The sequence below is a fragment of the Palaemon carinicauda genome, chromosome 11, assembly GCF_036898095.1.
Source record: "Palaemon carinicauda isolate YSFRI2023 chromosome 11, ASM3689809v2, whole genome shotgun sequence".
NCBI classification, from domain to species: Eukaryota; Metazoa; Arthropoda; class Malacostraca; order Decapoda; family Palaemonidae; genus Palaemon; species Palaemon carinicauda.
This window is the reverse complement of record NC_090735.1, coordinates 69,243,371-69,257,529: the sequence shown is the minus strand read 5'-3', so window position 1 is coordinate 69,257,529 and position 14,159 is coordinate 69,243,371. Positions and strand designations below refer to the sequence as shown.

Sequence of the window (14,159 nt, the reverse complement as noted above, 5' to 3'; positions counted from 1 at the left end):
TTTCTCCGAGTTGAAAACTTCATTTAAAATTTATTGTATTGAAACCGTCCAAGGAAGAATGTAGAGTTGAAAACATCCATGACAAAAGTGGTTTGAAAACTTAAGACTCAAAATTCATTTAAACTTTAATGGCTTCTTTCCTAGTCCTATCACGTAGTATCTTATTATGGTAATCGGTTAGAAATAGTTTTAAACAGCATCACAATGTGGTAATGATTAAAATTCTACTTATTTCCTTAAGAACCAGTACTAACATAAACATGAAACCAATGGCACTCAAAACGCCTATATAAATGTCACCACTGTCTGCTGTGGTCTCGAAAATCTGTCATTTAAGGATAAATTTCTGTTTACGTTTTAGTGGCCGTTCAAGGTCGTCTGACTTTATTCCCCTTATATTGAATTTGATATTGTTGTAAGGGAAAGGTATTATTTACATATACTGTGCTATAATCAGGTATATAACGGCTCGGTTTCTTTATTCTTGGTCTCAACACCGAAGATAGATAAGGCTTCTACGATTAGTCTCGGTCATGGCCAGGGTAAATGTACTACTCTGACTAGGGTTGGCCTTCGTAACCAACTGCTGTTAAGCTTTATAAAATGGAGTCTTCGTCCACTTTTGCGGGAAATGATTTCATCGTGAGATATCGTGGAATTTCGTCGAAACTTAAAAAGTAAGTAAACACTTTATCCAGGGTAGGTTGAACTATTTTGTGAGTTTGTACATTCATTACACTGCTTTTTAATTGGGGCTACCTTGATTGTGAAATTCAGCATATCTTTCCCCGTGCACCAAACTAGTAAACATTAAATCTCAGGAGCCTTTGTATAACAACGGAGAGGAATACATACACAGAACACCACCTAACCTACCCTACCAGCCGTGTCCTTACCTACTTACCTAACGGGGGCCTGAGACCCCCCTTAGACTGCCATATTCTTAGTGATAAGGTTGAAAATAAGGGAGTTATGAGGTATGGCTGTCATCATACATACACCCCAAACCTCCCTGTGGCCGTACTTATTGGGGGAGATTTAACCCTAAAGTGAGGAAGTTGTTGTGTATCCTTGTCTGAAATACGATATGAATCTAGTTTTATAATTTAAGAAAAAGGATTTAGTGTTACCTTGTCAGGAGTGAAGTTGGTTGGGAAGCAAATACATGGTAGAGAATTAGTTTTCGGGAAAGCTAAGGATAAAGATACATTTCCTAGGTTAGGTTAGGTGGTGCTCTTATGTTTGCTTCTCTTCTAAAGTGTGTTTTACTTCAGTCATAACTTTTGAAATTTTAGCCTGGACTGTACCAACGAACTACAAATTCTCCCGGCCTTTTACCAGAAATTGCCTAGGAAACTTTCTTTTTCAAATATACCCTGAATTCAGCTTTACACAGACAGGAGAGGGAACTAGGCAATGGATTGTTATTATTCTGCTGAGGTTGACTCTTATTTTGGAAATTTAAAAGATAAATACTACAGTATGCCAGATGTTTTTTTTAGTTTTATAATGTAATAATTTATACATGATATTCTAATTTCTGACCAACCGTGATTTTTTAAAAAGGAAATTATCAGATACAATGCTTTTGGCACTTTTAATATGGCATATGAAGGGAAAGTGAGTAAAGATTTTTGTATTTATTGATTAAAAATGTGATGAGTAACATTTTTGCGCAATTCTTAAGCGCAAAATTTACTTTTTCCATTTTTGTTACGTTATCATTATCTGTTGCCAGAATGAAATGGCAGCAGCATATAACAAATGTGGGAATTCGTGAGGTGGAAAAGGTGCCCAATGTTGATGATATAGTTAGATTATCAAAATGGAGATGAATGGGGCATATTTTAAGAAGGGAAGATGAGTTAGGCCAGGATCTTCCTGAATGGAAGCCGCTGGGCAGAAGAAATGTGGCTGGTGACAATACAGGAGGTTTGATCTGAGGTATAGCACAGAAAAAGACATATGACGGGAATTCATTGAGACCCTATGCATCCCGTGGGTGCTAGAGGATTAAGATAAGGTATCATTAACTATTGTTTTGAAGTACAGTATTGTACTGTACAGTTGAAATCAAAATTTTATATTGAATTTTTTCATATTTCATTTATTTCTTCCGACCTGCTCTTCAGGTACGCTATGACTGCAGTGAGTGTAAAACGTTCTTGTCGGGAGTATCATAATTCTAATGCTTTCAAATGAGAAATTAGACATAAAGCTGCTCAATATCCATTAAGAAGTAATCCATTGAAATGATGAAGTGCTTCCTTGCCAAAAAATAAATGTTGAAAGGGATAGGCACAATTTTTCTTCATTACAAAGAGACCTGTGGCCTCTAGCCTTATTTTCCAAACATTTATAGGTGCCTTTGTTCCGTAACTGGAATACAAACCAATGCCATTTATAGGGGTATTACTTTCGGCGAAGCTGAAAGGATGAGCCATTAGAATTTAGTGAGGGTTAACTACCCATCCCGCTAGTTAGCGGGAGGGGAGGGTAGCTAACTACCCTTCTCACCCACACACCTGTGACTGTGGTTCATTTTGCTTTTTCTTGAATGGAGAACGGTTGTTGCTGTTATTCCTCCTCTCTATTTTGGACTGCCATTGATATTCTGTTTTGTGTTTCTTTTTCATTGTATGTGTGTGCTGAGTTCTTCCACCTGCCATGCGTACCTGCCCTGGTTCGGAGGGCCGCACCTGCGTTAAATTCATGTCCGCTGTGGATACGGATCCTCACAGCCTTTGTCCCATTTGCTGAGGTCAATGCTGCGATGAAACTAACACGTGTAATGATCGTCAGGAGTGGTCTGCTTCCCAGTGGTACAGGTTTGGGCGTAGGCAGACGAGGAAATCTAAGCGGGACTCTTCTCCTTTGAAGGCTGCTTCGAAGCAGTAGAAACCAAATGCTTCTTCCTCTGCTTCCTGACCTTTCTCTGAAGCTCTTACTCAGACGGTTTCCTTCGGGGGGCCAACAAGTAATAGCGTGGGCCGTTAAACCCCTGGTCAACCTAGGTTCTCGAGAGACGGTGCTACCTCCCCTAGTGAGGAGGCCACGGCTCTCCCCCCGGGTGAGGCCTTACCTCTTTCTCCTTTGTTACAGATGTGGCCTTCGGTGGGTTCGCCCAGTTCTCCTTCCAAGGAGGTGTTGCTACAGTTCCTGCACCGTGGTGCGTTTGTTCCGTAACCGAAATACAAACCACACTATTTACATGGGGTATTACTTTCGGCGTAGCTGATTGACGAGCCATTAGATTTTTAACGAGGGTTAACTACCCCCTCACACACCAGTGAACTGATTCACTTTGCTTTTGGCTCAGACGTGTCTACCTCACCCTCGCATATTGACAGCCTTGATCTTTTTTGCTTTTTCTTACAGTTGTATGTTCGGAAGTTGGCCTCTACCTCTATCATGCGGAAGTGGCCTGGCTTACCCGACCGCCCTTGTGGGACTTTTATGTCGGCGGTCGAGACGGATCCTCACACCTTGTGTCCGTACTGCAGAGGTCAATGGTGTGATAGAGACAAAGTTTGCAGTGAGTGCAGGGAGTGGTCTACCTCCCAGTGGGAGAGGTTTTCCCGGCGACGGAAGAAGAAGTCTAAGCGGGATTTTCTCCTTCAAGGGTTTCCTTGAAGAAGGAAGGTTCCTAAGACTCTTCTTCCATTGCCCGAACCTCCTCCGAAGCTCCCACTCGATCGGTCTCTCGTGAGAGGCCGGCGAGTGGTAGCGTAGGCCATTCTTTTGTTGACCAACCTCGAGGTTCAGGAGAGGGAGTTGCCTCCCATAGCGAAGCAGCTCCTCTTCCTCCTTTGGGGGAGGATTTTAATAACACTGTGTATAATGATGATTTATTACAGCTTTGGGCTTCCTTGGGGCTTAAGGGTTCGCCCTCCAGGGAAGCCCTGTTTGACTTGATCCAGTTGGGCGCAGCTGTCAAACAGTCGCCGGCGATAGCGGAGGTAGATCCTCTGTCTATCGTCGATGTTGTTGTGGCAGAGGCTTCCGACGGGTCGGGTCAAACCCCTGCCTTGGTTGCTGATGTTGCTGAAGGCTCAGTTCCCCCCTCCGAACATCCCTCGAGGGAGGAGCTGAGTCCAACGGTCTCTCCTGCGGGTGATTCTCCCCCTCGGGGGAGTTCAATGATAGAGACTCCTCTTCGGAGGACCGACGATGGTGTTCCTGCTCCTAGAGGTCGTCTTCGCCGCAAGGCTCGCCCTCCTCTTCGCCGTAGAGGTCTTCTTTCTCCCTACAAGGGAGTTAGGAGGCGCCTATTCGGTTCTTCGCCCTCGACGTCCCCCGCAGAGGTTCCTCCTCGACATGAGTCGACCGTTGCAGCTGCATCACTGGACCTCTCTGCAGATCGTTCGCGATCTCCCACGCCTGCCAGACCTGAGGATCTTCCTTCACTGTTCCTGGAAGCTGACGCGCAGCGGGTGCCCACACACCCCGTTTTCCAACAGGCACCGGTCCCTTCAGGGCAAAAGGGCTTGTCTCACAATATGAGCAAGTCCCTTAAGTGCCAGGTTTCACCTGTGCGCCCACGTTCTCCTGCGTGCTCGCGCGCAGTACCGCGCAAGCGCTCTTCTGTTGTTGCTGAGGACCATCCTACGCGCCAGCGATCTCCTGCAGCAGAAGCAGAGTCAACTCGTCAGTGCTCTCCTGCTCGTCACCGTTCTCCTGCTCGCCAGCGCTCGCCTACGCGCCAGCCATCTCCTACTCTCCAGCGCACATCTGCGCCCCCTGTTCCTGACACGCGCCTTGCGCGCCCACAATCTCCTGCGCGCCCACGATCTCCAGCTCACCAGCGATGTTCTCCTGCGCGCCATCGTTCACCTGCGCGCCCACGATCCCTGGATCTGGGCGCAGGCAAGAAATGATTTCCTTCTCCTTCTCGCCCGCGATCACCTGCGCGCCCTTTGAACTCGCCCACGCGTCAGCCCTCGCCTGCGCGCCATCGTGCGCACTCACCTTTGCCAGAGTTGGACGAGGCACTACGCGCTTACGAGAAGTCTCCTGCACCCGCCCACGAGCAGCCTCCGGTACGCACTTCTACACCTGCTGGCCCTGCGTCCCAGCCGTCTTCTCCAGACCGCGCACCTGCGCGCCCGTGCTATCCATCGCCTGCGCGCAAGCACTCTTCAGCGTGTCCGCGTGCCCACAATCCTGCTCACCGAAGATCACCTACGCGCCCACGCGCAATCTCACCTGTACGCGGTCACTCACCTTCTCGCCCTACGCGCCATCGCTCGCCTGTGCGCCAACGCGCCGTCGCTCGCCTGCGCGCCGTCATTCTCCCGGCCGCCAATGCTCGCCCTTACGCCCGCGCGCGCCCGCGATTTAATCTCCGCGCGCCCGGAGAAGGAGGAAGGAGGAAGAGGGCAAGTTTCAGGGGTTTAAGATCTCGAAACTCACAGTGCCTAGGAAGGAACCGTCGTCATCAGTGCCCAAGTTCTCATTATTGGGAATGAAGACTCCTCGGAAGGACCCGTTGGCCTCCATCCCTTCAGGGGAACTGTCGGATAGCATATCCATGAGTAAGCAACCGTGGTTCAGCACCTTGGTCAGGGCCGTGACTCAGGCCTTCATACCCATGCTCCCTTTGCGACCTGTGGAAGCCCCCTGGGTTTCTCTGGGGACTTACAGTGAACCCTCGCTACTTCGCGGTTCGACAATCGCGGATTCACCACTTCGCGGGTTTTTTCCATAACCCATATATATATACATATCGCGGATTTTCCGGAAAATTCGAAAATACCGCGAAATCTGAAGACAACCAAATACGATATTTTGTTACCTGTAATTCCATTAATACTGTAATTAGTAATATCTGCTCTTACTGATTGTTCATTGCATTACATATGATATATAATTCAGCACAGAAAGAAATAAAACACGAAAAGAGAATGTGATCATACGATAATACTGTACAGTACTGTACAGTATACAGTACAGTACGTAGTAAAATTAAATCGAACATGAAACGCAAATCAGATGCAGTCATACCATATTAGAATGGTGTAAGGCTGCTGATGGCTACTACTGTACAGTACTACAAATGTAATGGATGTGCTTCTTTTCCATGAATCTTTTGTATGTATACGTACGTAGTACTGCATCCAATAATATTCTTTGTTGCAAAAATCACATTTCGAATAAGCGTAAGAGAGAGAGAGACACACATCCTACAGTACAACAAAAGCGTAAAATAGCGTACGTAAAGCTGTATTATTATTATTGTTATTATTATTATTATTGTTGTTGTTGTAAATAAAATTATTATTGTTATTATTATTATTATTATTATTATTATTACTGTATTACTGTACTGTACTGTATTATCATACGATAATTCAGTACTGTATACAGTACGTAGTAAAATTAAATCGAACATGAAACGCAAATCAGATGCAGTCATACAATATTAGAATGGTGTAAGGCTGCTGATGGCTACTACTGTACGTACAGTACTACAAATGTAATGGATGTGCTTCTTTTCCATGAATCTTTTGTATGTATACGTACGTAGTACAGTACTGCATCCAATAATATTCTTTGTTGCAAAAATCACATTTCGAATAAGCGTACGAGAGAGAGAGAGAGATACACACACACACACATCCTACAAAAGAATAAAACACTGTAGCATATGTAAAGCTATTAAATATTGTTTTTTCAATATTAATCTTACCAGGTGATCATGTAGCTGCAGCTCTGCTGCCCGACAGAAAAAACCTACGGGCGGGATACGCCAGCGATCGCTATACAGGTGGGGGTGTACAACAACAGCGCCATCTGTCGAGTAGGTACTCAGGTACTTCTTGTCAACAAGAACCAATTTTCTCTCTGTCGTGCCACCGGCAAGACCTACTTGATACGCTGTTGTTTCTGGAGTTGATTTTCACGCTATTTGGTGATGTATTCTCTCTAGTTATTAGCTTTCGCTGTACAGGAGTTATCATCAATACCTTATCAAGCTTTATTGATTAGATTTTGGATTATTTGTTGACGACTTGGATAGATTTTGGATTTCCCCCTTTGACTAATTCAAGATGTCTGACCCTACTCAAGTCCCCAAGTACAGGCAGTGTAGCGCTAGGGACTGTACTAGGCGTCTTCCGAAGGCCTCTATCGATCCTCACACCGTTTGTTCCAATTGTAGGGGTAAAGCCTGTCAATTGGAAGATCGATGTGAGGAATGCGCTGGGCTTTCGGAATTCGATTTTCAAGAATTCCTTAAGAATGCACGTAGGCTAGAGAAGGATAGGATCAGGAGGAGTTCGTCTCGCTCTTTTGATTTTTCCTCTCCCCATGCCCCTCAACCTATTCCTTCCCCTGTAGTGGTTACACCCGACCCTTCTACTAGCTCTCAGCAACCCTCGATGGCGGACATGATGCGTGCCATTCAGGCTCTTGGTGACAGAGTTGAGTCATTAGCGAATGACCGCAATCAACTCTTAGCCGACGTCAAAGAGTTGAAGGAGAAAAGTGCAGTGGGAAGTGTAGTGAGTGCAAGTGCTGTGAAAAGTGTCAGTGTTACGCATGAGGGTGCATCTGTTCGTGCCAGTCGTCCTCCCAGTCCGGGACCTCTTGCAAGCTCCCAAGCCCAGGGGAGAAGCAATGTCGAAGGACCAAAGGGTTCGACAGGCCTTGATCAGCGTACAGATGTACCCTCAGTGGTTGCGGACGTATCTTGCAGAGATCGTCCCACCCACAAACAGACGAGTGAGCCCATTCATTCCTCGTCTGCGGAAGAAGTTTCTCGTCAGAAACGCTGGACCAAGGTCTCACGACCTGTCAAGCGCAAGGTCCCTTCCGAGCGAGTCCAACGGCCCAGGTGTAGCCACTGGGTCAGTTCGGACTCGCCGCAGTCTTCCGAAGACTGCACACCTCCCAAGAGAGGTAGAGTGGTTCCGCAGCAGGCAATCACTCCGTCTGTTGCTGCACCAACCGCTGTAGACCCTAAGTGGTCTTTGCTGCAGTCTATGCAGACTCAGCTAGCTTCCTTCATGCAGGAGTATCGTGCTGAGAAGGTTGACGATGCACCCGTTAACCCACAACCTGCCACGGTTGTGCGCTCAGCTGACACTGCGGCTGCCTGCTCCCACACTCCGGCTGTGAGAGCTCCACCACCGATGCGCAGTCGACCCTGCCAGACGCATGTTGACGTTAGCCGACGTGCGGCACCCTCCGTTGACATGCGTGAGCTACCGCATCAGCAGTGGGAAGGTGCTGTCAAGCTGCCGTGTTTTGACGCAATGCGGCAGTCTCCGCAACCCACGGCAGTCCCCACCACGCACCACCACTCCGCTTTTGTTGTTGCCAGCTCTCAGACTGACCAGCAGCGGCATGATGTTGGATCCAGTGCAGCTACGCATGCACCCGTGCTGCCGGATTCAGCCGTTCAGCTTTCTTCTCCTCCTTTGCCGCTTCCTCCTCAGCATTCGGATGAAGGAATCTCTGATGACGACGAAGCTGCTCATTTGGACGATCAACACTCCGACATAGATGAACCCAAGACTACGCCTCCCTCCTTAGACTTTAGGAAAGTCCTTGCTCTGTTTAGGGAGTTGTATCCGGACCAGTTTGTGTCTGCAGCCCCACGCTCACCTCCCTCTGAGTTCGCTTTAGGCATGCAGTCAGCAGCTCCTGCCTTTACGAAGCTCGTACTCGCGCGCTCATCCAAGAGAGCTTTAAGGGTACTGGGAGAGTGGTTGCAGGCCAAGAAGCAACTTGGGAAGACGTCCTTCATCTTTCCCCCCACCAAGCTTGCTTCCAAATCTAGCGTCTGGTATGCCACGGGAGAAGATCTCGGCTTGGGAGTTCCTGCCTCTGCCCAGGGCGACTTCTCAAGTCTGGTAGACTCTCCCCGCAGACTGGCTATGAGACGCTCCAAGATTTGCTGGACCTTTTCGGACATGGACCATCTTTTAAAGGGAGTTTTCCGTGCGTTTGAGATCTTCAACTTCCTGGACTGGTGTTTGGGAGCGTTGAGCAGAAAGACCTCCCCTTCGGATAAGGACTCTGCCATGCTCATCATGTCATGCATGGACAAAGCCATTCGGGATGGATCTGGCGAGCTTGCGGCTTCTTTCGTGTCTGGAGTTCTTAAGAAGCGAGATCACCTTTGCTCCTTCTTGTCGGCGGGGATCACACCATGTCAGAAGTCAGAGCTGATGTTTGCTCCGCTATCCAAGTGTCTCTTTCCTGAAGAGCTGATCAAGGGGATTGCCGCCTCGTTGATCCAGAAAGACACCCATGACCTGGTGGCGTCATCCGCACGTAAAGTCACAGCTTTACCTTCCGTGCCTAGACCTAGGATGGACACACCAGCGTCTAGGTTCATTCCGCCCTTTCGTGGCAGAACCTCCAGCAGAGGAGGTACCCGTGCCGATAGTCAACGTGGCAAAAAGAAGAAGGGTTCCAAGTCCTCAAAAGGCAGAGTCTGACTGCCATCTTCTCCAGACAGCAGTGGGAGCCAGGCTCAAGAACTTCTGGCAGGCCTGGGAGGACAGGGGTGCAGACGCACAGTCTGTGAAGTTACTCAGAGAGGGGTACAGGATTCCATTCTTGCGCAAGCCCCCTCTAGCAACAACTCCCATCGACCTCTCTCCCAGGTACAGAGAGGAGGACAAGAGGCTAGCTTTACAGCAAGAGGTGTCTCTCTTGCTACAAAAGGGAGCGGTAGTCATAGTCCGGGACCATCAATCCCCGGGCTTCTACAACCGTCTCTTCTTAGTAGCGAAGAAGACAGGAGGGTGGAGACCGGTGCTGGACGTCAGTGCTCTAAATGTCTTTGTCACCAAGCAGACGTTCACCATGGAGACGACGAAGTCGGTGCTAGCATCGGTCAGGAAGGAAGACTGGATGGTCTCGTTAGACCTAAAGGACGCGTACTTTCACGTCCCCATCCACCCAGATTCCCAACCTTTCCTAAGGTTCGTCTTTGGGAAGGTGGTTTACCAGTTCCAAGCCCTGTGCTTTGGCCTAAGCACGGCACCTCTAGTGTTTACCAAGCTGATGAGGAATATTGCCAAATTCCTGCATTTAGCAGACATCAGAGCCTCCCTCTATTTGGACGACTGGCTTTTAAGAGCTGCGTCAAGTCGTCGCTGTCTGGAGAATCTCAAATGGACTATGGATCTGACCAAGGAATTGGGTCTCCTGGTCAATATAGAAAAGTCCCAACTCGTCCCATCCCAAACTATAGTCTATCTAGGTATGGAGATTCAGAGTCAAGCTTTTCGGGCTTTTCCGTCGGCCCCCAGAATCAGTCAAGCCCAAGAATGCATCCAGAGCATGCTGAAAAGGAACCGATGTTCAGTCAGACAGTGGATGAGTCTAATAGGGACGCTTTCATCGCTGGACCAGTTCATCGCGTTAGGGAGACTCCACCTCCGACCCCTTCAGTATCACCTAGCTGCTCACTGGAGAAAGGACATGACGCTAGAAGCGGTCTCAGTTCCTATATCCGAAGAGATGAAGTCTGCACTGACTTGGTGGAAGAACAACATTCTTCTCAAGGAAGGTCTACCACTGGCTGTTCAGACCCCCGACCACCTTCTCTTCTCGGACGCATCGGACACGGGCTGGGGTGCGACACTGGACGGTCGGGAATGCTCGGGCACGTGGAATCCGGATCAAAGAGCACTTCACATCAACTGCAAGGAGCTACTGGCAGTTCATCTGGCCTTGAGAAGCTTCAAGTCCCTCCTTCTAGGCAAGGTGGTGGAGGTGAACTCCGACAACACTACAGCCTTGGCGTACATCTCCAAGCAAGGAGGGACTCATTCGAGGACGTTGTTCGAGATCGCAAGGGACCTCCTCACCTGGTCAAGAGATCGAAAGATATCGCTTGTAACGAGGTTCATTCAAGGCGACATGAACGTCATGGCAGACCGCCTCAGCCGGAAGGGTCAGATCATCCCTACATAATGGACCCTTCACAAGAATGTTTGCAACAGACTATGGGCCCTGTGGGGTCAGCCCACCATAGATCTGTTCGCTACCTCGATGACCAAGAGGCTCCCAAATTATTGCTCACCGATTCCGGACCCAGCAGCAGTTCACGTAGATGCCTTTCTTCTGGATTGGTCCCATCTAGACCTTTATGCGTTCCCCCCGTTCAAGATTGTCAACAAGGTACTGCAGAAGTTCGCCTCTCACGAAGGGACAAGGTTGACGTTGGTTGCTCCCCTCTGGCCCGCGAGAGAATGGTTCACCGAGGTACTGCAATGGCTAGTAGACGTTCCCAGGACTCTTCCTCTAAGAGTGGACCTTCTGCGTCAGCCGCACGTAAAGAAGGTACACCCAAGCCTCCACGCTCTTCGTCTGACTGCCTTCAGACTATCGAAAGACTCTCAAGAGCTAGAGGCTTTTCGAAGGAGGCAGCCAGAGCGATTGCCAGAGCAAGGAGGACATCCACTCTCAAGGTCTACCAGTCAAAATGGGAAGTCTTCCGAAGCTGGTGCAAGGCGAATTCAGTATCCTCAAGCAGTACCTCTGTAACGCAGATAGCTGACTTCCTTTTACACCTAAGGAATGTAAGATCCCTATCAGCTCCTACGATCAAAGGTTACAGAAGCATGTTGGCAGCAGTCTTCCGCCACAGAGGCTTAGATCTTTCCACCAACAAAGATCTATAGGACCTCCTTAAGTCTTTTGAGACCTCAAAGGAGCGTCGGTTAGCCACACCAGGTTGGAACTTAGACGTGGTTTTAAGGTTCCTGATGTCAGCAAGGTTCGAACCGCTTCAATCAGCCTCTTTTAAAGATCTCACTTTGAAGACTCTTTTCCTCGTTTGCTTAGCAACAGCTAAAAGAGTCAGTGAGATACACGCCTTCAGCAGGAACATAGGATTTACATCTGAAACGGCTACATGTTCCTTACAGCTTGGTTTTTTAGCTAAAAACGAGCTCCCTTCTCGTCCTTGGCCCAAATCGTTCGAGATTCCAAGTCTGTCCAGTTTGGTTGGAAACGAACAAGAGAGAGTACTATGCCCAGTAAGAGCTCTTAAGTACTATTTAAGACGTACGAAGCCATTACGAGGACAATCAGAAGCTTTATGGTGTTCTATTAAGAAACCTGCTTTACCGATGTCGAAGAACGCAGTCTCTTATTACATCAGACTTTTTATTAGAGAAGCCCAGTCTCATCTGAATGAGGAAGACCATGCTTTGCTGAAGGTAAGGACACACGAAGTTAGAGCTGTCGCTACTTCAGTGGCCTTCAAACAAAACAGATCTCTGCAGAGTGTAATGGATGCAACCTATTGGAGAAGCAAGTCAGTGTTCGCATCATTTTACCTTAAAGATGTCCAGTCTCTTTACGAGAACTGCTACACCCTGGGACCATTCGTAGCAGCGAGTGCAGTAGTAGGTGAGGGCTCAACCACTACATTCCCATAATCCCATAACCTTTTTTAATCTTTCTCTTGAAATGCTTTTTATTGTTGTTTTTGGGTTGTACGGAAGGCTAAGAAGCCTTTCGCATCCTGGTTGATTTGGCGGGTGGTCAAATTCTTTCTTGAGAAGCGCCGAGATTAGAGGTTGTGATGAGGTCCTTTAGTATGGGTTGCAGCCCTTCATACTTCAGCACCTAGGAGTCGCTCAGCATCCTAAGAGGATCGCTAGGCTCAGTAAGGAAGACGTACTTAAAAAGGCAGAGTAATTGTTCAAGTCGACTTCCTTACCAGGTACTTATTTATTTTATGTTTGTTATTTTGAATAACTGCTAAAATGAAATACGGGATACTTAGCTTCTATTGTTAACATGTATGCTGGTCTCCACCCACCCCCCTGGGTGTGAATCAGCTACATGATCACCGGGTAAGATTAATATTGAAAAATGTTATTTTCCTTAGTAAAATAAATTTTTGAATATACTTACCCGGTGATCATGAATTAAAGGACCCTCCCTTCCTCCCCATAGAGACCCAGTGGACCGAGGAGAAAATTGGTTCTTGTTGACAAGAAGTACCTGAGTACCTACTCGACAGATGGCGCTGTTGTTGTACACCCCCACCTGTATAGCGATCGCTGGCGTATCCCGCCCGTAGGTTTTTTCTGTCGGGCAGCAGAGCTGCAGCTACATGATCACCGGGTAAGTATATTCAAAAATTTATTTTACTAAGGAAAATAACATATTATTATTGTTGTTGTTGTTAATAAAATTATGATTGTTATTATTATTATCATTATTATTATTATTATTATTACAGTACTGTACTGTATTATTATCATTATTTATTATTATTATTATTAATACGTACGTTCGGTATGCGCGGGGCATCTTGTATGAGTTGGTAACCTACGCATCATATACTGTAAGACGGGTTGTGATTGGTTCAAGCGCTGATAGATGACGAATCAGAACTCAAGTTTTGTTATCTAGCCTGTGATTGGTGTTTTGCCATCATCTCCAACCCGCAGCATCTAGGTTCTCGCGGGCCCGGATCGTCCACTCTCTGTTCCCGCGTATCGCTGAGTAGACGTTCTTAAGTTTGTGAATCTGTGCTGTGTGCGACCTTTTTAAGTTGAACTTTTTGTCAAATCCTACTGTACAATGGCTCCCAAGCGTTCTGCTTCTACTAAGGCTGGTAGTGAGCCTAAACGCCGCCGAAGGATGATGACGATAGCTGAGAAGGTTACGCTTCTCGATATGTTAAAAGATGGTAGAAGTTACGCGTCCGCTGGGCGCCATTTTGGCATCAACGAATCTACTGTTCGCTATATCAAGAAGGACGAGGCGAACATTAGAAAGACGGCTGCAATCACCTTTAGCAGATCAGCGAAGCGAGTCGTTACAACGCGTAATAAAACGATCGTACGCATGGAAGGTGCTTTAGCTGTGTGGATTGCCGACTGCCGGAAGAAGAACATAGCGTTGGATACAAACACCATCCAAACAAAGGCTTTGAGGTTATATGAGAATTTTGCTGCAAAGGAACCTAAAGACGACGACGGCAACCATGCTGAAGATGATGATGATGCAGATGATCCTCAACCAGGGACATCCACTGATTCCCAGCCTCAGAAACGTTTTTCCGCCAGCAAAGGATGGTTCGCGAAGTTTCAGAAACGCTTCGCCCTGAAAAGCGTTTCCCTGCATGGGGAGGCTGGTTCGGCTGACACTGCCGCTGCTGAAACTTACGTGAACCAGAC

At 47.6% G+C, this 14,159-nt stretch overlaps 1 protein-coding gene across 1 annotated transcript in view; it reads left to right on the top strand.

Annotated features, from left to right (window-relative positions):
- The first annotated feature begins 314 nt into the window (after positions 1-314).
- Positions 315-14,159, top strand: part of LOC137650057 (40-kDa huntingtin-associated protein-like) — a 91,770-nt gene continuing 77,925 nt past the window's right edge. Inside the window, exon 1 of the mRNA XM_068383091.1 lies at positions 315-677. Within this exon, the coding sequence (XP_068239192.1) occupies positions 604-677 (74 nt within the window). The 5' untranslated portion in view covers positions 315-603. The remainder of the gene's footprint in view (positions 678-14,159) is intronic.